General features: G+C 44.3%; 1 protein-coding gene across 1 annotated transcript in view; it reads right to left on the bottom strand.

Moving 5' to 3' along the window:
- The window catches only part of LOC132867605 (contactin-associated protein-like 2), a 386791-nt gene that overhangs the window by 61933 nt on the left and 298252 nt on the right, over positions 1 to 26606 (bottom strand). The window contains exons 16-17 of the mRNA XM_060900588.1: positions 6729 to 6899; positions 2718 to 2936 (exon numbers count right to left, since the gene is read on the bottom strand). Of these exons, the coding sequence (XP_060756571.1) occupies positions 2718 to 2936; positions 6729 to 6899 (390 nt within the window). The remainder of the gene's footprint in view (positions 1 to 2717; positions 2937 to 6728; positions 6900 to 26606) is intronic.

Below are 26606 nucleotides of genomic sequence, written 5' to 3' on the forward strand. Positions count from 1 at the left end.
CCTTGCGCAATACAGGAAAAATTCAGTTGAAATCAAGCCATTTGAGGCAAATTGGTCCGCCTCTGAAAAAACTTGGCTTTTGGATTTCCCGGCAAACATTGATTTTCGTGACGTTGCGTGCGGGACGCCTCCCTCTGAATCCTACGTCAGCGCTGGTTTGTTTATGAGAAAACGACCTGGTGGTTTTCTGCAAATTTCTTCAACGTTATCACGTAATTATTAAAATGGTTAACAGATGTATCGTAGGAGGGTGTAGCAACACCAATCTTGATGGGATTAGTACTCATCGTTTTCCAAAAGACCGGACAATGAGAGAGAAATGGGAGCGCTCGGTCTACACAGGCTGTGCACTGAAACCGTGCAAAGCTTGCGCAGCCTGCTGGTGCTTCCGCAGGTAACTTCACGAATCTGGCTCCAGACTCCCTTGGGATTTTTCCAGAGGCGTTTTATTATTTTATTTTTTTCTGTTGTAGACAGATGGCCTTGTGCAAAATTACCCTTCTGGATGAGTGTGTAAAGGGACATCTCATCTCATTATCTCTCGCTGCTTTATCCTGTTCTACAGGGTCGCAGGCAAGCTGGAGCCTATCCCAGCTGACTACGGGCGAAAGGCGGGATACACCCTGGACAAGTCGCCAGGTCATCACAGGGCGTAAAGGGACATACTTTCATCTCATCTCATCTCATTATCTCTAGCCGCTTTATCCTTCTACAGGGTCGCAGGCAAGCTGGAGCCTATCCCAGCTGACTATGGGCGAAAGGCGGGGTACACCCTGGACAAGTCGCCAGGTCATCACAGGGCGTAAAGGGACATACTTTCATATAAAAAAAAAAAAAAGGAAATTGGTCCAGAATATGCCCTTTAATGCATTTTAATGTAAAGACACACCCCCAAGGGCTCTTCACTCCAATCCATTTTCACTGCTTAGAAACACACATTTCACCAGATATTATTAACTGGCCAAAAGATGACAGAAATTGATGAAAGGTTAGCTAACTAAGGTAATACCAGCTCTTGAATCACTGCAATAGAAGCCCAGTGAGGCTAAACAAAGTCTACAAAACGGCTTTAGTATTCAAACAGCATACATGTCCAACCCTAGATTTATTGTGACTCTTCAAGAACAACTTATGGTCTGAATATAAGAATATAAAGAAGACTGAACTGTTCTATAGGAAAGGGGTAATTTAAGCTGTGTCTAAAAGTGTGTCTAAATTTGGATCTTGCAGACACGACAGGGAAAGCTCAGTGCTGTTCATCGCTCCAAGAGCGCCTTCACCAAAGATTAATTGTGGAGGTGCTGATAAACTTGATTTTTTATTCTTTTATTTTTAAGAAAAGAGAACTTAATATTTTTTATGTGGTTAGAATAAAATAGCATCCAGAATACAGCACGCTCTTATGCTTAAGCTCAAGATATCAGGTGTTATTTTTTGGGTAAGCAGCCACAGAGGTGTGAATTACACACAGGTAATTTGCATAATCTGAATGGGGAGCCCAGAAATTAGCCTTAAAGAAAATATCTTGCAAATAAACAAATTGAGCTAAAAGTTGGACTTTATATCTGTCCTTTATTTAAAATAAAAAGCTGCATTTTGAATTTGTTTTTTACGATATAACCACTTTTTTTTGTCAGGGAGGCCGCCATAACTCCACCGTCTGTGATGTCATTTTCCGCAAGCCCAGTGGAGGTGTACAAGTGTCAGTGGGGCAAAGTATTCTGTCAGCAGGGTGAAGTATTCTGTCAGGGATGGTTGGAGACGGATACAAGTGCAAAAGATCTTTATTATAAAGAAAAGTGCAAACAGGCAAACGGTCCAAATCGGCAGGCATACAGTATATCATGAACGCTAAAACAGGCAAAAGGTTGAGCGAGGCACAAACAAAATATCGTAGACAGAAGCAGGATCAAAAACAAGGAACAGGAATCAGAAACCAGGAATCAGTCAGGAAACAAGGCTCGGTAATGTGTCACAACAACGCAATACTTCGCAAAGTAAGTCTGCATTCTGAGTCCTTATTTAGGCACACTGCTGATTGCGCCTTAATCCCGTGCAGGTGTGGGTCATTCGCGGCGTGCGTGTGAGTCAGCTCGGAGCGTGTGCTGTCCAGAGCGCACCTGAGAGTCCTTCTGCTGTGACAACTAGAGTATAATATTATGGTCTAGTGTGACTTCTCTGTCAATTTATTTGCATTTCTCGACAAAAATTATGGCAAAGCAGTATTAGAAAAGGAATCAAAATAAAGTAGTGGCTAGTTTATTGCCTGTTTATTTAAAAAAAAAATGTACTTGCTTATCTTCCATCCATTTGATGCGTGACATGGTATGCTGTTGTGCGGAATACTATGTCACGCAGCGCCACCCTCGTTTTCGTCTCCTAATACATTCATGTATGTGGCTAATCCAGTATGGCCGCACCCAGGGAAATGGCCCAACGGACTGATGTTACAACTTTAACATGTTTTTTAAGCTAAAGTCTGCTTAATTCTTTTCCCTCTAGAACATCTTGTATTAATGTATAATGATGACATTTCAGAGAGACATTTCGCTTTAAGCTGTTGTGCAACCAAACTCTGAATCCACATAACTTCCCCTTTAAAGCTCCAGAAATGAAATGTGTTTTTGCTTAAAGGAAAGCTGCTTGATGAGCTCTTGTTTATGAATGGGCATGTGTATGTATAAGTGTGTTAAAGGGAAAGTGTGTGTGTGTCTTACCCACATACAGCTGGCTGTAGAGCTCTAGGCGTGTGTGTCCTTGTGCAGGTGCAGCTCGAACCACCCTGTATTGCTGATCCAGCTGCAGCACAGCCTCTTTAACATTCCTCTCTGCACTGATGCGATGCCACTGGTCATCGTTTAGTGGCGTTGGGGAGTGGACCTTCAGCTCCACTGGTCCATTCCCCACATCAAAAGAGAAGGAAACCACAGTTGGTGCTGGAGAGAAATGAGAATACACAAATTTACTGATAACTGTTTAGTTACATTCACCTCGTTTGATTAGGGTGTTTTCACTCGTCCTTTTGAAACAAACAAAGCCAATTCTAATTCAAGTTTTATTCTCAGCGAACAAAAATGTATGATGTGCATGAATGTTGGATATATGCAGTGTTATAGGGTATGGTTGGTTAAAAGATGAGAGGCATAAATTAACCTCAATTAATCAGTTACTGTTTCACAAAACAAAAACACTGTTGTAGTTTCTCTCATAATGGCAAACACTGACTCCCCTTATCAAAAAGAAGTATACTTCAAGTTTATTTTATTAAATATACTTAAGTAAGGGCAGCACGGTGGTGTAGTGGTTAGCACTGTCGCCTCACAGCAAGAAGGTCCGGGTTTGAGTCCCGTGGCCGGCGAGGGCCTTTCTGTGTGGAGTTTGCATGTTCTCCCCGTGTCCGCATGGGTTTCCTCCGGGTGCTCCGGTTTCCCCCACAGTCCAAAGACATGCAGGTTAGGTTAACTGGTGACTCTAAATTGACCGTAGGTGTGAATGTGAGTGTGAATGGTTGTCTGTGTCTATGTGTCAGCCCTGTGATGACCTGGCGACTTGTCCAGGGTGTACCCCGCCTTTCGCCCGTAATCAGCTGGGATAGGCTCCAGCTTGCCTGCGACCCTGTAGAACAGGATAAAGCGGCTAGAGATCATGAGATGAGATACTTAAGTAAAGTTAAAGTAGATTTCCTTAAGTATACTTTTGTGTACCAAGTATACTGATATCAATGTACTTACAGTATACTTGTAAGTAAACTAATCTAATACTTCTTAGGACTAAATTGGCCCACTTTTAGTTTATAAAAAGTATACTTTAAGTCTAAGAGAAGTAAACTTTGAGGATACAACTAGTATTTTTTATTTTGTACTGCAAGTATACCACAAGTAAACTTGTATACTAATAGTTTACTAGTTCTATGGAGCGCAGGTGGCCAAGTGGTTTGAGCGCTTGACCACTAAGCGAACGGTCCCTGGTTCGAGCCTCGGCTCGATGGGGATCTGGGGCTCGCTCCCTGTCCACCCAGCAGTGAATGGGGACCTGGTGGAAACACTGGGGAAGTTAAAGGCGGCGAGGAAAGGAACTGGCCACCCTACCTCACTATGCCGATGGCCCAGGACAAGTGCGCTCTCTAACAGGCACTCACCCAATGTACGAATCGTATATGGGACCCCCCTTTGCTTTACTAGTTCTATACTTGGAGTCCACTCTTTAGTTTACAAAAGTATACTTCATAGTATACTGGAAATATACTATGAGTTTACTTGTTTTATACTTCCAGTCCACTTTTTAGTTTACTAAAGTATACTTTGTAGTATACTGGAAATATACTATTGGTTTACTCGTTACACACTTCTAGTCCATTTTTTAGTTTATAAAAGTATACTTTATAGCATATTGGAAATATATTATTAGTTACTGGTTATATACATCTAGTCCACTTTTTAGTTTTGAAGTATACTGCAATTACCCTTCTAGGTATACTATTAGCATACATGTCAACCTTTGGTCAATCAAACCTGTATAACCAACCTCCAAAATCCGTATTTCCCTTATAAAATCCTTATAAGATGCAAATTAAAATAATTTACCTAAAATTTGAATGATAATTAACAATGATATATCCCAGTTACTTTTTATTCAATATTAATAACAATAAACCTTCAGAATGAATACAAAGCTCCAATGTTTGACAAAAACACAAAGTGTCACTCTAATGTTCTGAATTGTACTCCATGACAGCTTTTTTTAGCACTCTGCACCAATACCTCACGAGGCTGCATGTCACAGCAAGTGTCTGTGTTGATCTTGCCGGAGTGCCCATTCAGAATCTTTTCAGTCGCTAGTGAAAGTCGCTCAGGTGGAAATACCCGTTTCAGACAAAATGTTACTTCTCGGTTGGCAGGATTCTCGCAATGCGGTGTGCGCATGATCAGATGTGGAACGAAGTCTCGCTACCACAAGATAACGGGCAATTTCATAAGACTCTTTACTGGCTGTCTGTGCTGTCTGTGGTGTACAGTACGTTTGTAAATGTTATGCGCTCTTTTATCATCGTGGGAATTGATTATAGCTCTAAATAAATAAATATTGAATTTTTTTTTAAAGAATCCGTATAACTTTATTTGTACGCCCGTATACTACGTTTATTGAATCAAATCCGGATAAAATACGGACATTCCGTATAGGTTGACATGTATGTATTAGTTTTCTATCCCTAACCCTTACCTCATACACACTACCAGTAGACAACTTAAGTGTTTTGTACCTTAAATTACAATGAAGTTATAAAGGTAAGCATTCACAAAATAACAACAGATACTCAGGATTAAGAACATATTCATTTTCTTTAAAAATCAAAATTTAAAGCAACATTGGATTAAATGCCAAAGTATAAAAACATGGCAATGTCAACTGAAATGGACACCCAAGCTCTAAAGAAAAATAAATAAATAAATAAATAAATAAATAAATAAAAATTTAATTATCCCACTCAGGAGAAATAAAAAAACAAAAACAAAACAAAAAAAACCTTATATGGAACCACAGACATACCTAAGAGTCAACAACGCTGAAGCACAACTACAGGGCAAGTACACTTAAACATAAGGCACAAATATTTTAATACTTTATTACACTTTTGTTAAGTATATCTTGATCAAAAGTTTAAGTATAAGCTTAATATACTTAGACTTTTCTATATACTTTTCAGTATAAGCCAAGTATACTTATGTATAACTTTATTAAGTATATTTCTGATAAGTAAATAAAAAGTAAACTGAAATCATACATTCTTATTTTTAGTTTAAAAGAAGTATACCAGAAGCGCACTTGAATAAACTTCTTTGTAAGGGTCTCCATATTCTCTCTCCTCAGCTCTACGTTTGTAAGTTCACAAGTAAACAGGCATTTAGACTTTTTACGCAATTAAATATAAAGTATAAAGGAGAGTTTTAAACATGCAACATCTGGAAAATTCTGACAGAGGTGTTTATGCTTATAAAATGAATGAATTCTTTAGAAATCACAGCTTATGTTTTTTTTAAACCGTACTGATTTGATCTGATTTTTTTTCCGCAAACCATACTGATCTTCCTACAATATTACAGTAACTTTGCGTGTACACTCATACACTCACTGACCACTTTATTAGGAACACCTGCATACCTGCTGGTTGTTGTAATAATTATCATCCAGTCAGTCAATCATTTAGCAGAAGTGCAATACCTATAAACATGCAGATACAGTTTAAGAGCTTCAGTAATGTTCATGTCTGATTTAAACATCAGAATGGGGAAAAATCACTGACTCTGACTATTACATGGGTGTTGGTGCCCAGCAGTCTGATTTGAGTATTTCAGGAACTGCTGATCTCCTGGGATTTTCACACACAACAGTCTCTAGAATAGAAGTATACAGAATGGTGTGAAAATCATCCAGTGAGTGACAGCTCTGTGAAATAAAAGCAGAAGGCTGCAATAATTCAAATCACCCCTCTTTACCAAACAGAAAATTATTTCTGAATATATAAATCAGACCTTGGATGAGTGACTAAAGTAGAAGACTACACTGGGTTCCGGCCATGATGAAGAGGCTAAAATGTACACAAGTCTCACCCAAATTGGAAAAGTCTTCACCTGGTCAGTCCAGTTTCTAATGATTGAAAGCTTATGCAAGGCACTGTAACACACGTGTGTGTGTGTGTGTGTGTGTGTAAGTGTAAGAAAGAGGCTCACATTTTAGCTCCAGGCGGATAAAATCTGTGTTGCCCAAGTTCTCCAGGAAAACTCCATGAGGTGCAGAGGTCTTGAAGTAGAAGGAAATATCAGCACTCATTTCTCCTTGGAAAGTGGAGAAGTGCAGGTAGGACGATGGTGTGGTGAAGGACGCTGCATTCCAGTAACTACCTACAAAATTGCAGATGGAAAATAATGGTCAAGCCATTCCTCTCCTCTTGCTCCCCTGTTTGTGTATTAACTCCTGATTCTTTGGAGATGGAAGGATGTGTGCACAGAGGAATCAGTGCTCAATATATTACCTGGCTTTTCGAAATATTTTAATATTCAGGAAAAAAAAATTGAACCAAATCTAAATAAAAGCAAGTCATACTATAAACTTTAAAAATAGGTTAATTACATTCAGCACATGGTTTATTCTGACAAATCAACTGTGGTGAAATATGACTTATAAAAAAAAATATCATAAAATTGAGTTTAACTTAATTGTGAACATTTCTTTGACCTGCGCCTCGTAATATTCTCCTTCAGTAAGAAATAGTAGCTGTAAATATTCTCACAAACCCAGAAATACATGTTCAGGGTCCATTTTTCAAGTGGAAAATGTATAAAAGTTAGATATTTTAAAAACTCATCAACAGAGATGATGAATATGCAACAGGTCCATCCATCCATCCATCCATTTTCCGTAACCACTTATCCTGTGCAGGGTTGTGGGCAAGCTGGAGCCTATTGCTGAGTTTCAGTCACGTGATTTTTCTTAGCGGTTTTACCGGAAGTGAAATAGCTGTTGTCTAAATGGCTGCCGTAGTGCAAACAACTAGCAATAACTTAGAGTACACTTCTAATCTAGAAGCCGATTGCTATGTGCAATGGAATCGACCCCTACAGTCTGGGAAAGAAGGATTTATCATACGATCTTGAAAACGACCCTTCAGTCGAGTTCCCCGACATCTCGGACTATCTGGTGTTGCAGACGTCCTTCTACACCGCAAAACAGATGAAAGCGTGGAGGAGTATGGAGGCTGACAACTTTTTTGTATGTGGCTGGGTAAAGGACCTCGGGATCAAGTCGCTGCCGAATGAATCCTGTTTTGTTTTTGCCCGTGTAAGTATTTTTTTAAGCTTTTCGTTCACATTTTTACAACGAAGTGCTGCAAGTTGAAGCGTAAACAAACAACAGTTGGCTTGATTCTCACTTGTGTTGGCTCTTATCTCTCAGGTAAATCATTCACAAAGATCATCAGAAACCCCTTTAAAGACCTGGATCTTAGTTAAACAAGATGGAGAAGTGATCACGGCGCATTGTAACTGTATGGCTGGGGAAGAATTTTGTTGCGACCTTCATGCATATGGACTTTGTGAGGAGTAAACAAAGAAACAGCTGGGTACTTTAGCACTTCATGACTAAAAAAAGTACTGTAAAATGACACACAGCAAAAAAAGTACTTGGAAAACACTAAGGACGTAACTGAGAGGGAGATACAAACCTTTCATCAAGTGATCACTGCAAACTCGAGCAGGCTTCGACTCGGCTCCCTTCGATTTCACTGAGAGGTTCAAAAGCCACCTTTCTCAACGTCTTTTTGTGAAATGCTGTGTTCATTCACCCTTTTTTTATTTGTTCACGGGGAACCCTGAAGAAACTTTTATCAGTTTCACGGTTTGATTGATGCAAACAACCTAAAACAACGCAAGCGTAAGGCATTTTTCATACAAGCAATGCACCTTCTCCATACAAACGCTTTGTCAACTGAGCTTTGGTAGACCACCAGCTAAAGTTGTGAATAACTGATGAGGTGGATGTGATGTCACGTGAAGTGAAACCCAGCAATCCCAGCTGACTACGGGCGAAAGGCGGGGTACACCCTGATCAAGTTGCCAGGTCATCGCAGGGCTGACACATAGACAAACAACCATTCACACTCACATTCACACCTACGGTCAATTTAGAGCCACCAGTTAGCCTAACCTGCATGTCTTTGGACTGTGGGGGAAACCGGAGCACCCGGAGGAAACCCACGCGGACACGGGGAGAACATGCAAACTCCTATACTACAGGTGCAATGGGAAAAATAAATAAAGCTATACCATTTTTTTTTTTTTGCAATGCACTGGCACAACATCAGGCTGAAATGAAGCTGTTTGTGAGATTAGATTTTTCAGTATTTAGCCACATAATAAAGAAACTAATTATTACTCTAGTCCTTTCCAAATTACCTCTTTCATTAAAATCTAACACTTTTAATTATTTTATTTTTACACTAATTATTTCATTTAATCAAAGCTAGCTTCTGTTCTCATGAACTGAATTAACTCGACTACTTCCAAAAAACTTATTTTTAAATAAAATACATGCCATGTCAATAAAGAAAACTTTGCAATATTTTTATATTAAATGTGTAGAAGCATTAATTAAATGTTTAGCACTCTATAAATCATTAATTGCAACACTACAGGAATGAGAAATGTTATGCCATGTTTCTGACGTTCCTGTTGTACCACACAGTTTGAAATGAGTTTAATAAAAATGATTAATGCATAATCAAAAAGCAAATACTCTTAACTCTTGTATGGTGTTCGCGTCTGTGGGACCCGTTTTCATTTTTTTTCAAAGGAACAATGATACGATTAATTACTTTTTTTAAACTCAGACTCATTGGCCTTGGTTCATTTTCTGTGACGAACATATATCAGAACACATTTTGATGACCACACACTGTACCACTGTGTGTGTGTGTGTGTGTGTGTGTGTGTGTGTGAGTGAGTTTTGTGTTTCTGCCCCTGCCGTTCAAGCACCGACACCTGTCTGCTCTCACATTCCTACACATTTTACCCTCTGTCTTGCAGGAACCAAGACAGAAGTTCCCATAAATTGGGGGCGGGACCAGGGGCGGACTGGCAATCTGTGCATTCTGGAAAAGTCCAGAACGGCTGTCCGGTCTACAGCCGTCGGCCCTGTTCAATAACCAAAATTTTCAGTCTATCAACTAAAAACAGGTGGCGCTAAGACGATAATTTATCCGTCAATCATTATTCCATAGGCCTAAAAGCCAACAAAGAAGAGTAACGTTAGTGTCTGTCAACAGAAAGATGGCAAGCAGAAAACGTAAGGAGAAAGGTGGATGGGAAAAGTTAAAACAAAAGAAAGTGAAGTCACTTGAAGAAGATGCTTCAAAATGTAGAAAGCTCACAGAGCTTTTTGGCAGCAGTGCAACTGCAAGCAGCAGCAGTAACGTTCATGTCACGTTATCACCGAGCGAGACTGAGAACCAGGTGGATATCCAACCTGACCAACCACATGCTGATGATGATAGTCATGATGAGGGGCAGGCAGCTGAGGGAATTTCACCAGAGGAGGTGGTACCGGTAAGTGACAATGACATAAAACCATAGCATAAAACAGGTTATGTAAAGGCCACTCATAGACCCCTCTCATAGTAGGCCAATCTTCTATTGACTGGATTTGCAGTGTGATGATGAGAAATATGTGCTTTATTGCTGTCAAAACAAACACATAACTACCAAGCAAGCCAATTATAAATAGATAGGCTAGCACAAATGGACGCGATTTCATATGTTCACCTCTGCATAATTCATGCAGATTAGGCTCTTTACACTACCGTGCAAAAGTTTGGGGTCACCCAGACAATTTTGTGTTTTCCATGAAAAGTCACACTTTTATTTACCACCATAAGTTGTAAAATGAAAATATAGTCAAGACATTTTTCTGGCCATTTTGAGCATTTAATCGACCCCACAAATGTGATGCTCCAGAAACTCAATCTGCTCAAAGGAAGGTCAGTTTTATAGCTTCTCTAAAGAGCTCAACTGTTTTCAGCTGTGCTAACATGATTGTACAAGGGTTTTCTAATCATCCATTAGCCTTCTGAGGCAATGAGCAAACACATTGTACCATTAGAACACTGGAGTGAGAGTTGCTGGAAATGGGCCTCTATACACTGTTGGTAACTCGCCAGCGCCCCCTATAACGATCCCACAATTTCCTTGCGCGCTCCACCCGGATGTGACGTGAAGTGGAACTGCTTTAACTGTATCGAGAGCGCCTCGATTCGCTCTCTCATGTTCTGACTACTGGAGTGGTCGGACGGACTGTAGGCACGCAAGCTACAGTGTTGAGACTAACCGCTATTGTCTGAGAACAGCCTGTTCAAATTAGTTTCGGCCGAACTTTTGAACGACCCGCTAAGTTTCAGCGATATAGTGGTTTCGATTCTAAACCTTTGCAAAGTTTAACTACAGTTAAGTAGTTTTCCACGCTAAGAGGCATTTGCGGACAGCTTCGCTCCTCTCAGCCTTTTTCTCGTCGACGCATCACCGGAGGTTTCTCCTGAAGCACCGTGGGCCAGCTAGGCCTTCATCTCCCTGCTTCGTTAGCCGCGGTTGGACGCAACGCGCCGCTAACCTCCTCTCCTCGGACTGCGACCCTCAGCGCGGACATCGGAGAAAGAACTTCCATCGCATTGAGTAGGCACTTGGGCAAATTTTTAATTTGTAGCTTATTCAGATGGTTGTTAGGGTCATGTTTAAGCTTTGAGCTATTTAGCATACCCGCTCAGACACGGAAGGTGTTTGTTTGTTTTTATTGTTTGTTTGTTTGTTTTATTGTTTGTTTTGGTTCTGTTTTTTTTCTTTGAACTTGTCAGACAGGGTATCTTGCATGATATCTTTCCTTAACTCCATTGCTAGCTTCCCTATCTGATTAGCAGCGCAGCGACAAGTTTGTTATTTTAAGCTCCGAGGCTAGACCGCTACAAGGCCTAGTTCTCTCCATCCAACACATATACACACTCTCTCACACTCTTTCTCTCTCTCTCTCTCTCTCTCTCTCTCGCGTTGAGTTCTTTGCCTAGATAGTCTGTTGGAAATTGTTGTTAAGTGCAGTGTTTGGATCCAGCTGTAGCGTGGTCAGATTCTCCTTAGCAACTTATTGCTAGCTGGTAGGCTTGTGTTCTCGACTAGGCCTGCAGGCGCCATTTTTCCGACGCCATTTTGATACCTTCCTCATTGAGTTACCTGTGATACGACACCTAGGCACTGACCGCCATTTTGTTTAAGCATTGCCAGAGTGGCTAGCATTAGCATCTGCCCACAGATACCTACACAAAGCACACATTAGCCACAGAGCTAATCCTTTGTTCTATTTAGCTAACATTCCTTTGTTTTAGCTAACATTCCTTTGTTTTAGCTAACGACAAGCTAGGTCACACACACACACACACACACACGCATCGGCTTGCCCTAGCCTCACACACACGCACACACAAGGGATTCTTTTCTTTTTTTTTTTCCTTCTATCTCTTTCTCTCTCTCTTTCCCTCAAATTTATAGTCCAGGTGTAATTGTTCCATTGTTTTGTCTTGTTATTACCTTTGCTGACATTGAATGTATTTTGAGTTTATTATTATTAGTGAGTAGTAGACAAATAAAAGCTAATAAAATTGAATTGCATTTTACTTGTTCCTGTTGTTTATTCACAAGGTCAACTATTTAGAACTCCTTTTTCCTTCAGAATTTAGCTTTTGTATACAACTGGGTTTCCCATCTAATACAGAGCTACCATTAATCTTGAGTGTAACCATTCACGGTGAGTATTAAGATTAATAATTTAAGATTTTATGAGACTGATCTTTATTTATAAATTGATTAATTTAATTATCAATTATTACATAATTTATAATTTAATTAATCCCAATTCAACCTACATTAAAGTGGTGCCCCGTGTGAGGATTAGTTTAATGACCTTGTGAATCTCTCAACAATAACTTGTAAACTGCTGTATACCCAAAATCAACTGCCAAGGTATAACACAGATGACTTTAATGGTGAATCATTAACAGTGTGTTAATCACAGAACTGAAATTCAGCTGCCAACCACAGTTAGCTGATAAACTGGTTTAATTGATTAGTACATTAGAGTAATATCTAATCCAAGTACTTAATTAATATTATTAATAATAATCATTATTAACTAATTATTAATTGAGCTAATTAATACAAGTGAAACATTAGTGAAAACAAAGTAGCTAAGAAACCACATCAATTATTTAGCAACTTGGATTAAATTAAATTCTAACCTAATCAACACCTAGTATTAATTTCCTTTAAGTTAATTAATACATTTCGAACAAAATGTCGCGTTCCCCATCAAGGGAGTCAGAAGGGCCCCTCCTCTCTCTCTTCGACGTTGTAGGCGATTTAGGCCAAGTCCCGGAGGATAGGAGAAATTACTTCTGTGATCTGGACCAAAAGGCTCGCTTTGATGAAATACACATAGCTGTTAGGGAACTTAAGGAGCGTACTATGACTCTCCCAGAAGGGCTACCCAAATTGTTCATGATCTACTATAAGGAAATGGAACATGTGTGTATGACCCTCGAACAAGAGAAAAGAACACTAAAACGACAACTGGCCGAAGCTCAAAGGAGAGCAGAAAGCGCGGAGAGTAGCCTCGTGGGCCTGAGAGCCACACAAGATGAACTAAAGCGCGAAATAGAATACCTCAGGGAAGAAGTGACGCAAGCACGTCGCTCAGATGAGGGATCGGCCAAACCCTCCCAAGAACAGAGTTCCGCTCTGGAGGAGGAAGAACCTGAGCTTAGAACGGTAGATCAGACACCGCACTCAAGCTCAACTCGCGTGAAAGTCGCGCGATCGCCACCTCGTGGCGCTGGGAGTTTTTACTTTACTCCCCACTACACCCCCTCGCGCTTCAATATCGCTGCAGCCTCTAGCCCGCAGAAAACGCCGCGCTACGTACCCTCAGACTCCTCTGACGGAGAGGCCGCCTACAAGCCGAAACGCAGACATAGGCGATATGAGAGCAGCTCAAATAGCGAAGACAGCGAGGACCCCTACGGGTCAAAATCAAAACGCCTCGTCGCAGAACGCAAAACTAGGATCCGCCAAATCGACGCCCTTGCGAAAGACATAGAGCGTTTTGAGCCGGAAAATCATAGACACCGAAGCGTTAATGATTATTTCCGGGAAATCGAGCGTAGCCTCCTGGACCTGCCAGAGGCTACGTCGCATGAAAAGGCCAGACTAGTCTGCAAAACTTTAGGTAGTGGCGTACGAGCATTCGTTGAGACCTTACCGCAGTCAGTCCTCGACAACTACAAGAAAATACGTAAGTACTTGAAAGAGGAATACTCGTTGTACGAGGACGAGACTGCTGCGACGATGGGTGCCATTCTGATCAGACAGAAACGAAGCGAACACCCTCGCGAGTACTACCGTCGGCTCCGTGCAGCGTACTTTCAGGGCAGAAGCGAGCCCGGGCTAGAGGAAGATCGCAACTTCAAGTCCCTCTTCCTCCATAACCTTCACCCGTGCATCCGTAACCAAGTAACACTCGCGTGTCGCCAGCGCCCCCATACTATGAGAGAAATGCGTCGCACCGCACAACTAACGTGGGAGACGTTCGTCCGACCCACAGACCGCCACGAGGACGATCCCAGAGTCCTCAGCCTATATGAGCAGGAAGATCAGTCCTTAGGCCTAGAAGGGGGTGAAGCCCCAAACCGCGGGCCCCCTTGGGCGAACCCAAACCCCGGCCACCAGACGTCGAGTCAACCCAAAGGTAACTGGAAAGTTCGACAAGCTGGAGCCAAGGGGGAACAGGGCTCCAACGCCCACGGGCAAGGTAACCGCAAACCTGGCAGTCACGGCCCTAAATCTCAGAATAGCGGACAGTCAAGGCCCCATCGCAACTCCTCTCGAAGGGAGCGGAGCCCTAAGCTAGCTACCGCTAAACAAGCCAACCAAGAGCCGCTTGGGATGGCAGAATTGAGGACCGAATTAGCACGGGTTAAACAACTGCTGAGCAATAAGAACAGGAAGGGTAAGCCGAGCAAGGACAGGGACGAACCGTCAGCATGACTAGGCCGGGACCCATCCCCACCACCACCGCGTGTCTACCTCGTGGGGTGGGGAAAGGACCCCTGCCCAATAGGCAGCGATGAGTTGAAACCACCCCCTCCGTTAGTGAAGCCTGACCCGCAGGATGCACCCCTGACGCAGTTTCTTGGAGATTTGGTTAGGAAAGGCAACGCCAAGCGTATCTATACCCCAGTGGTGGTAGAAGGCAACGTTTCCCTCCAAGCTCTCTTGGATACCGGGTCAGAAATCACCCTGATGTGTTCCAAAGTCTTCGCAGAGGTTTCTGATGCGCGGCGCGCGCAAGGTAGACCCATCAGAACCGAACGTTGTGACGTCAACTTGGTTAGCTTCACCCAGAATCAAGCCCCAGTAACAACCATTGCATGGTTAGAACTCACCTTCCAGGGCATGTCCATCACTCACCCCACTTACATCTGCTCTGTTGGGGTAGAACCGTTCCTCATTGGCCAAGACCTACTAGATAGGCTAGCGCCCCTCATTGACTGTCGTCGTGGGCAACTGTGGGCCCAGGTCGCGTCCCCACAGACCCCAGATCCTCGTCGTCACGATCGAGCCTGTTGCGATGAAGTTAGCGTGGAGGCTACTCCACCGATAGCTGAGTCAGGGCAGGTCCCCGAGAACCTCGAGACCACTCCGCTTCCCCCTGAGCCGAGTCAAGACGCACCAAACTCAACCGACACTCTTCTCAACCGCAACGCGCTTGATGGCCACCCGTCTTTCCTTTGCTTTCTTGGCGAATCTGCCCCAACCAGGTACTACCCCTGGATATCTGGCAACATTGCTGTCAACGGCGTCACGGCACCTGGCGTCAGGTTAGCGCTTTGGTCAGAGAAGTCAGCCATCAGCCAAACGTGGTTCGACATAGTGCGTCAGAGCACTCCTTCCCCTGTCTTTGTGCAGAAGAGCCACCGGCTACTGTCAGCCGAACAACCCCAGAGCCCCATCAAAGCCACAGGCGTCTGCGCCGTGTCGCTCGCCATCGGTCAGAGAGAATTCCTTCATTTCTTGAGTGTCGTCCCCGGACTTCCTGACCCACTGGTCATTGGGGCAGACATCTTGGTCAGACTGGGAGCCCAACTGGACCTAGTCAACCGGGTCATCTGGACCCAAGCCGACGCTGCTAAGCACCCGTTCCAAGCTGACCCGGAACAAATGCGGTCAGGACAAACGATTCCCCAAGCCTGCCATGTCACTAGCGAATTTGACATTGTCATTCCCGCTAGGACTGCTGGTTCCCCTCTTAAGCTGGTCATCATGAAAGACCAACAGTTTCGTAGCCCCCAGGCGTTCTTCCAGCCTCTCAGATTCTTCATGGAGCTCGATTTAGCCGTGTGTGGGACTCCGCTGCTTGAAGTGAGTCATCGTTCCGCTTACCTCCTGGTTCAAAACTCCCCGCGGGACGCCATCACGATCCCCGCCCGTCGGCCTTTAGGCCTTCTGATAGACCAGGCATTCCATGACTTTGAACTCACCATTCCAGTCATTGGTGAGCTGCCAACGCCGGACACTCATTCCGATCCAGTGGAACCTCCCTGGATCACTCTTCCTTTCCACATGATCCGCGTCGAACCTCACGACATGCTTTGCGACGAGCGCATAGTCATGACCAAAACTGACACCCCGAAACACATGCTGGTGTACGCTCTTGCCACGCAATCGAGCAACGACACCCCTGCAACTGAGGTCGTCGATTCAGCTCTAGGTGAACCGTACCCAGGCTTCGAACGAGAAGTTCAACAACAGCTGGTGAAAGCTGACAGCCTGACCACGGACACCCAGAGACGACAGCTCCGTGAACTGTTCTACGACTTCAAGGCGATCTGGGCGCGAGATTCCAATGACTGCGGAGTCACGGACATCCACACCGTCCGAATCCCAACAGATCCGAACGCTCCACCGACGTTCGTGCGGCAATACAAAATCCCGTTAGCCGCATACGACTCAATACAAGAAACACTGGACACTCTGCTGGAAAAGCAGATCATTCGTGAGTGTAACTCGACTTACAACTCCCCCTTGTGGCCGGTGCTGAAACCGAACGGCAAGTGGCGTCTCACCATTGACTATAGGCAGCTGAACAAGCAAGTGCCCTTGTCAAGATGGCCCATGATCCATCTGGATCAAGAACTTGCCAAGGTGAAGGGTGCAAAGTTCTTCTCCACCGCCGACGTGGCGAGTGGATTCTGGACCATGCGCGTGGATCCAGCTGACCAGCACAAGCTGGCCTTTTCCTTTGGGAACCGCCAGCTAACTTTCAACCGATGTCCGTTCGGCTACGCGAACTCCCCCGCTGAATTCAACATCTTCTTGCATAAGGCAATGAGCGATGCCGCAGCTCGTGGCAACTTGATCTATGTCGATGACATCCTCATTAGGTCACAGACTTTTGATGCACACCTCGAAGAGATACGCCATGTTCTGTCCCAGCTGTCCAGAGCAGGAGCGAAGCTCTCTGTCACCAAAGGGCAGTGGTGTCGCACCAAAGTTGAATACGTTGGACTGTGCGTCGGGCCAGATGGCATTGAACCCCAGTCAGGGAGGGTGCGGGCTATCCAAGATATCAAAGCCCCATCCAACGTACCCGAACTCAGGAGCTTCTTAGGGGTCTGCAACTACTCCCGACAGTTCATCGAGGACTACGCGGAGATAGCACGACCGCTCACCGAGCTCCTCCGGAAGGATAAACCCTTCCAGTGGAGTGAGCCTCAAGAACTCGCGTTCAAGAGCATGAAGCAGAAGCTCTGCTCTGCTCCCTGCCTCGCGTATCCCGACAAAGACAAACCGTTCTTCTTGGAGGCTAGTTTCTCCACCCACTGCCTGAGCGCTGCACTGTCACAGCAGCATGACAAAGATCGCCGTGTCGTAGCATACGCCAGTCGGCCCCTCAGTGCTGTGGAGTTGAAATTTTCAGACTGCGAAAAAGCCCTGCTGGCCACGGTCTGGGCCGTTGAACACTTTCTCAGTTACATTGGTGGCCAGAAGGTGGTGATAGAGACCAATCATCAACCGGTCTCGTTCTTGAACAGCCAGAGGCTGAGAGAGGGAAGAGTTTCGAACAGTCGCATCGCAGCTTGGATGATGGCACTACAGGGCTACGACGTCGAGGTGAAGTACGCCCAGAACCACAAGATGGCGCTTGGCCGAGGCCTGGCGGAATGCCAGCATTGCGACTGCGAGAATAGTCCGGATCAAACCGAACTAACAACCGTACCTGCTCTCCCCTCCGACCACCACTACTATGACGAGAACGTCTGCAAAGACCTCCCCACCGCTTACATAGATGGATGCTCATTCCATCATGAACGCAAAGTCCAAGCCGGTGTCGGTATCGTATGGGCGAACGGCCCTATACAAGGGAAATACCAACACCAACTCGGGGCTAAGACTAGCCAATATGCGGAGGTAGCAGCCGTGCTCATCGTCCTGCAACAAGCTGCCCGTGAGAACATCAAGCGGTTAGTCCTCTGCTCTGATTCAAATTATGCCAGGCATAGCTTCGTCTCACACTTTCCCTCGTGGAAGGTGCAGGACATGAAAAATGCAAGGGGCAAGGAAGTGAAACACTCCGAACTCTTCCTAGCATGCGATCGACTCGTAACCGAACAGGGAATGTGCGTCTATTGGAAGAAGGTGAAGGGACATTCTCAAGTCCCAGGACCTGACAAAGTCGGTAACGATGAGGCAGATGGCCTCGCCAAAGCGGGAGCCGTAGACGGCCCCCTTTGGGAATTCCAGCCGCCATGGCTTCCCGAGACGCCACGCCATGACGTAACCGCGATTACTCGCCGACAGGCTAGAGCAGGTCAAACTGACGCAGTACCCCAAGCAGGAACAGTGCAACTCGGCCGACTGCCCCAGGATGCCGACCTGGTGTCTATGCAGAAAAGGGATCCCGTGATCCACCAAATCCGTAAGTTCCTTGCGGACCCCGTGGCGTCCCCAATTTCCCCACAAGAGTTGCAACAGTCCCGAGACTTAAATCACCTTCACAATCTCAAAAACGGCTCAAAACTCGAGAAAGGACTCCTGGTGTACACACCACGCAACCAGGGACCTCCCCGGTGGGTCGTGCCCACAGATCATAGGGGGGTCATGTTGCAGTACGCTCATGACAGCCCGTGCGGGGGCCATAGGAACGCTCAGGCGACCTACCAGACACTCCAACAGATTGTCTATTGGCCCTTCATGATTCAGGACGTTACTGAGTATGTCAAAGGGTGCTTGATTTGCTGCCAATTCCGACCAGCCCAACCGTTGAACCGCGCCCCACTGCAAAGCAAAGGCATCTCATTCCCCTGGTCTAATCTCCAGATAGACTGGGTCGGACCGGTGCCGAAATCAGCTCGAGGTAATAAGTACCTCCTGACCGTCACTTGCGCGTTCACGAAGTGGGTGGAATGCTTGCCCGCCCCAAACGAAACCGCAGAGACCACCGCTCTCCTTCTTATGAACCATGTGTTCAGCCGTTGGGGCTTGCCCCTATCCATTGATTCCGACCGAGGTACTCATTTCACCGCAGAGGTCATGAGAGTGTTGTGGGAGATGCTCGGAGTCGAGGCAAAATTCCACATCGCGTATCATCCTCAGTCTTCTGGTCAGGTCGAACGCGCCAACCAAACCATCGTGAGCATGCTTCGCAAGTATGTTAGCCACCATGGCAAAGATTGGGACATCAAACTCCCTCTGGTGCTGATGGCCATTCGGTCCACTCCTCACCGCACCACCGGAGTCACCCCGTTCGAAATGATGACTGGCCGTGAAATGGTTCTTCCCTTACACCTCCTCTACCGACCAGAGGACCTAAGCGTCGCCACTGCGTACACCGCACACCAGTACGTCACCGACTTGCAACGCCACTTGCAGGCCACGTTTGCGTGGGCCCAGGAACACCTCGAAAAGAGTGCGAAAGGACAGAAAGCTTACTACGACAGAAAGGCGACACACCGTGAGTACGAAGTAGGCGACAGAGTCCTATACTTCAATTTCACCAAACCGGTAGGAGTAGCCAGAAAATTCTTACCCCGTTGGTCCGACCCTTTCGAAATCGTCGGTAAACTGTCCCCCGTCGCCTACCGCATCAAAACTTCGAAGCCCAGCCAGGCACCTTCGTATAGATGGGTCCATAGCAACCAAATAAAGCTTTTTGAGCAGTCCACACTCCATAGGGGGGTGGACAAACAATAAGTTATAGCCTGCCCAACTTAGTTGCATGCCTCTCAATCCATAAGCGTGCATCTATAAGTAACCACCCTCGTTATCACTCAAATCGGAATAACAAACTCCTGTATGTTGCAGAATGGCCCCTCTCTGGATCCTCGGCATCTTCCTAGTCCTGCAGACCACATTGGCCGGTAACATAGTGGAACCAGGTCCGCCGAGTGGCATTGTTCTCCAAGATGCCCCAGGACTGCTCCTCACCAATTGCCGCGTCCATACCCAGCGCGTGTACACCCGCCTCGATCCTTGGGACGTGTACCGTAAGCATTTTAGATCGCCCACACAAACAAACCTCGAAACCGGGCCTGACTCCGAGATTGGGTCCAACATCGAACACGCCAAGCGTACCACAGTTCACATGCTCGAACAGTTACAGAAGTTCATAGTCACTGAGGAGGAACTCAGCGGCAAAACACGCCCTAAACGGTTCCTCGGAGGACTACTTACTGCTGCATCCGCCATTGGCTCTCTGTTCTCAATGGGCCTCTCTGCCGTTAACACCGTTAGCCTAACCGCGGTCAAACGAGAAATGAACATTCTTAAGGAAGAAATGCCAGAAATCCAGGGTAGACTACTAACTCAACAGGAGGAGCTGCAGGGCCTAGGCAAAACCCTGCAGGGAACCATACTAACCGTTAACATGCATTCTACATTAATCAAGAACACAGTACATGCCGTAGACAGGCTAGCAGCAATCATGAGAAGCGAAGTCAAGTACGTCCGAGTAATCCGAGACCTAATGCAGGACCTGATGAGAGAAGTAAGTAGCTCTCTCAGCACCCTGAGTGGAGGTAAAATCCCACCATATTTGATACCCCTCAGCATGGTTGACAGCATACTCCGATCTACTACCACGACTAACGTTTACTCATCACAGATTCATCTGGCTTATAGTCTTGGCAGTGCTATCCCCATTTTTGTGAACCCTCAAAACCTAGAAATAGGCTTCATCCTCAATCTCCCCGTTATTGAACGGCAAAACATATACAGAATCAAATCTGTCCTTAATGTAGGTTTCTGGAACAACGACGTACACGTACGTTTGCAGACACCTCCCACCATAGCCTATCACGATGACAACCCCTCTATCTACCTCGTCCCTAACTTAGACATGTGCATCTCTACCAAAGATATCCACTGGGTCTGCCCCAGCAATCCCTTTATCCGAGACACCACAGACCGTCTCTGTGGATTGACAAAAGTCCCCGAGCAGAAGTGTGCAGGCAAATTGTCTATTAAAGATGAAGGAATAGGAACTAGAGTAGAAAGAGCTGGTAATCGGTGGCTAATCAACACTCCCCAAACTGAGATTCTGGTATCATATGATCAACATAACACTGCCACTAGAATGAAGATCCCTAACGAAACCTCTCTCCTAAGTGTCCCACTAGGAGCCACTGTTCACGTGGGTGACATCACCCTCCATCACCTTAGCGCTGACCAGTATGAGACCGAGATAGAAATGCCCGATGCCTTCCCAGGTCACGAACTTGAGATAAACTCCACCCTCCAAGCACAACTACTGCTGGAAGGGACCAAAACCGTGCAATTCGATCTTAAGCCCACTGGCATCGCTACCACTTTCTTGAATAACCGCGCAAACCCTTCGTCCGATCAAGGATCTTTAATAAGCCGAATTGCGCTGGGATTTCTAGCTAGCGGTTGGGTTATCACAGTCTTCATAGCCATCACTCTACACAGGTACATACTGACACTACACCGCAAACTGGACAAAACGATCTACGCACCTGAGAAATTAGATCGTGGCATTGTCCGATTCTCCATCAGGCCTAAGGCCTCCACTAACTTTCTTGAAGAGTAGGCTTGCTAACACGCTAACTAACCCCTCTTTTCCATTTTCCTTTATGGAGTTTTGATTATTTTTGTTTGCTGTGTGAAATATTGTATGTAGAAGGTAGTTAAGTAGCCATAGTGTAATTGTTTTCATGTCCAAGTGCCTATGCTTTCATGCCCAAGTGCCTATGCATCTTATGGACTGTATGAAATGAATTGAACTGTTGAACTGTGTCTGAAAGACTTTTCACAGAAAGGACCCTTGGAACTACCTCATTGTGGAACTACCTCATTGTGGATTACTAGGGACCGTGGGCCGCAGACTAAACACCATGTGCCCATAGGGTATCACTCCTTTCAGCGCCTATGGCCAAGGGGGGAATGTTGGTAACTCGCCAGCGCCCCCTATAACGATCCCACAATTTCCTTGCGCGCTCCACCCGGATGTGACGTGAAGTGGAACTGCTTTAACTGTATCGAGAGCGCCTCGATTCGCTCTCTCATGTTCTGACTACTGGAGTGGTCGGACGGACTGTAGGCACGCAAGCTACAGTGTTGAGACTAACCGCTATTGTCTGAGAACAGCCTGTTCAAATTAGTTTCGGCCGAACTTTTGAACGACCCGCTAAGTTTCAGCGATATAGTGGTTTCGATTCTAAACCTTTGCAAAGTTTAACTACAGTTAAGTAGTTTTCCACGCTAAGAGGCATTTGCGGACAGCTTCGCTCCTCTCAGCCTTTTTCTCGTCGACGCATCACCGGAGGTTTCTCCTGAAGCACCGTGGGCCAGCTAGGCCTTCATCTCCCTGCTTCGTTAGCCGCGGTTGGACGCAACGCGCCGCTAACCTCCTCTCCTCGGACTGCGACCCTCAGCGCGGACATCGGAGAAAGAACTTCCATCGCATTGAGTAGGCACTTGGGCAAATTTTTAATTTGTAGCTTATTCAGATGGTTGTTAGGGTCATGTTTAAGCTTTGAGCTATTTAGCATACCCGCTCAGACACGGAAGGTGTTTGTTTGTTTTTATTGTTTGTTTGTTTGTTTTATTGTTTGTTTTGGTTCTGTTTTTTTTCTTTGAACTTGTCAGACAGGGTATCTTGCATGATATCTTTCCTTAACTCCATTGCTAGCTTCCCTATCTGATTAGCAGCGCAGCGACAAGTTTGTTATTTTAAGCTCCGAGGCTAGACCGCTACAAGGCCTAGTTCTCTCCATCCAACACATATACACACTCTCTCACACTCTTTCTCTCTCTCTCTCTCTCTCTCTCTCTCGCGTTGAGTTCTTTGCCTAGATAGTCTGTTGGAAATTGTTGTTAAGTGCAGTGTTTGGATCCAGCTGTAGCGTGGTCAGATTCTCCTTAGCAACTTATTGCTAGCTGGTAGGCTTGTGTTCTCGACTAGGCCTGCAGGCGCCATTTTTCCGACGCCATTTTGATACCTTCCTCATTGAGTTACCTGTGATACGACACCTAGGCACTGACCGCCATTTTGTTTAAGCATTGCCAGAGTGGCTAGCATTAGCATCTGCCCACAGATACCTACACAAAGCACACATTAGCCACAGAGCTAATCCTTTGTTCTATTTAGCTAACATTCCTTTGTTTTAGCTAACATTCCTTTGTTTTAGCTAACGACAAGCTAGGTCACACACACACACACACACACACACACACACACACGCATCGGCTTGCCCTAGCCTCACACACACGCACACACAAGGGATTCTTTTCTTTTTTTTTTCCTTCTATCTCTTTCTCTCTCTCTTTCCCTCAAATTTATAGTCCAGGTGTAATTGTTCCATTGTTTTGTCTTGTTATTACCTTTGCTGACATTGAATGTATTTTGAGTTTATTATTATTAGTGAGTAGTAGACAAATAAAAGCTAATAAAATTGAATTGCATTTTACTTGTTCCTGTTGTTTATTCACAAGGTCAACTATTTAGAACTCCTTTTTCCTTCAGAATTTAGCTTTTGTATACAACTGGGTTTCCCATCTAATACAGAGCTACCATTAATCTTGAGTGTAACCATTCACGGTGAGTATTAAGATTAATAATTTAAGATTTTATGAGACTGATCTTTATTTATAAATTGATTAATTTAATTATCAATTATTACATAATTTATAATTTAATTAATCCCAATTCAACCTACAACACCTATGGAGATATTGCACCAAAAACCACACATTTGCAGCTAGAATAGTCATTTACCACATTAGCAATGTATAGAGTGGATTTCTGATTAGTTTAAAGTGATCTTCATTGAAAAGAACAGTGCTTTTCTTTCAAAAATAAGGACATTTCAAAGTGACCCCAAACTTTTGAACGGTAGCGTACGTTCAAGAGAACCAAAGCTCTAGCCTATCGTTAACCAAAAGTTTGAGGGGGAGAAGTGTTTTCCATTTTGGCACTATTTATCTTTGTCTTCTCTTTCGTGGTGCGTGGTGGAATGTCTGTGGAATAGGCTACAAATGTTGTTTGAAGGATGATTGGTTGAATGGTATCATAACTAATCACAGCAGCATTGCATTGTGCAATTTGTTAATAGCCTAACTTTAGATCTGTCAGGCTTACCTACCAAAAAATCAGCATAATATTTAAACTATAAAATGTGTCAAGCAGGCTAATTCTTACACAGAATAGACCTAAAAGGCTAAAAATGTAATTGGGATTTAGGAAAAACCTCCAAATCTGTTTATTCTTCTTGTCTGTAGCCTAGGTACCAAATGCTATGTTTATCCAAAGTTTTGGCTGGTTTTTAAAAATAGAATTTTGAGGTATAAGTACAGGTTTAAAGGCTGTCATTCCAAGGCCGTCATAGTGCTTCTCCCTCAGCACTAATTGTACCAACCTTTAATAGCTAACATTCAGAATGACTGCTCAGTGTAATTATTGTTGGCAAAGTCAGTTACAAATATCAGTGATAAAGATTTTTTTTCTCTTTAAAATGCAAGCATAGAAGTGACTGTAAAATAGCAGTATAAAAGACAATGTCGGCGGCACGGTGGTGTAGTGGTTAGTGCTGTTGCCTCACAGCAAGAAGGTCCTGGGTTCGAGCCCCGGGGCCGGCGAGGGCCTTTCTGTGCGGAGTTTGCATGTTCTCCCTGTGTCCGCATGGGTTTCCTCCGGGTGCTCCGGTTTCCTCCACAGTCCAAAGACATGCAGGTTAGGTTAACTGGTGACTCTAAATTGACCGTAGGTGTGAATGGTTGTCTGTGTCTATGTGTCAGCCCTGTGATGACCTGGTGACTTGCCCAGGGTGTACCCCGCCTTTCGCCCATAGTTAGCTGGGATAGGCTCCAGCTTGCCTGCGACCCTGTAGAAGGATAAAGCGGCTAGAGATAATGAGATGAGATGAGAAGACAATGTCTGTGTTCATTTTTGTTTAGGAGATGCAAGTGATGTTTAGTCGTTCTTGAATATTAGGTGTTCTTGAGTTCTTGAATAAACAATCATAAATAGTTCATCTGTGTGGGTTTTGTTATGACAGACAATATACCACTATAGCACTTTACTATAGCACTATAGTATAGTGTAGTATAGTATAGTGGGCCTATTTGAGGGGAAAGTCCAGGGCCGTTTTTTGGTCCCAGTCCATCCCTGGGCAGGACACAATAAATATAGCTTTTCCAATGTGGCTCCTTATCACAACTGATCAAGATGGCCAAAAGATTCTCTGCTCAGATGGACTTGCAAATGATTTTGGAAGAGAGAAAAGCTTTTGATGATGATGTAGAGGAAGACGTTTCAGAATGTGAGGATCACATTTCTGAAAATTCAGAGTCTGACAGTGACTTTGAAGAAGAGGCTGAGATGGAGCACCAGCCAGTCCCAAAACGAAGACGAGCATGGGGATGATGTGTTGTATAGACTGACATGGTTACTGTATGTATTCAGCTTGTGTTGTGTAAACTGAACTGAATGGGTTAAATTTGATGATGATGATGATGATAAGCCTTTATTGTCACTTGTCATGTGTACCAGCGAAAAATTTTTTTATTTGTCACAATATATATAAATACAGTTACAAAAATAAAATGAGAAGCAGGTAATGATAAAATTTCTAAAACTAAATCTTGTGACAGGTGGAAGCTACAGGACTTTCGTCCCAACTGATAAACTTCTCCTATAAATTTAAAAAAATAATAAAATAAATAAATAAATAAATAAATAAATATATATATATATATATATATATATATATATATAAGTCTTTATATAATTTGATCTTATTCTTCAAAATTATCAAAGTTTATGGGCTATAAAATAGGGTTCAATAGTCAAGTAAAGAGTTAATGAGGTTTGTACTGTGACAGTTGATTATAATAGTAGCTAATTACATGTTTCTTAAATTGCGATAGTTTCAATTTCATTGACTTAGCTTCAGTTGGAAGCTTATTCCAGAGACCAACTGTTCTTGGGAGGAAGGTGGCTCTGTAGTAGGTTTGCTTGTGGTGTTGAGCCTGAATATAGTTATTTCTGTCAAAGTTCCTTGTGTTGTAGGAGGATGCAGAAGGTAGGAGGTGCTGTTTGAGGTCAGTGTCAATTAAGTTGTTTCTTATCTTGTATAGGAGAATAAGGTCAGTGATGTTCCTTCTATGCTCCAATGCTTGGAGCTCGAGTACGCGGAGTCTTTCAGTGTAGCACATGTCTTCTGGATAGTTCAGAATAAACTTTGTTGCCCTACGTTGAATATCTTCAATTAGCTTGATGTGTTTCACAGTGTATGGTGACCATACACTGACATTTTCCTTTAGAATTCACTGGTATAATTCAGAATTCATTGTTCCAACAATGATGGCAAACTGTCCTGGCCCAGCTGCAGCAAAACAGGCCCAAACCATGATACTACCCACCACCACCATGTTTCACAGATGGGATGAGGTTCTTATGCTGGAATGCAGTGTTTTCCTTTCTCCGAACATAATGCTTCTCATTTA

This window comes from Neoarius graeffei, chromosome 19, assembly GCF_027579695.1.
Source record: "Neoarius graeffei isolate fNeoGra1 chromosome 19, fNeoGra1.pri, whole genome shotgun sequence".
NCBI classification, from domain to species: Eukaryota; Metazoa; Chordata; class Actinopteri; order Siluriformes; family Ariidae; genus Neoarius; species Neoarius graeffei.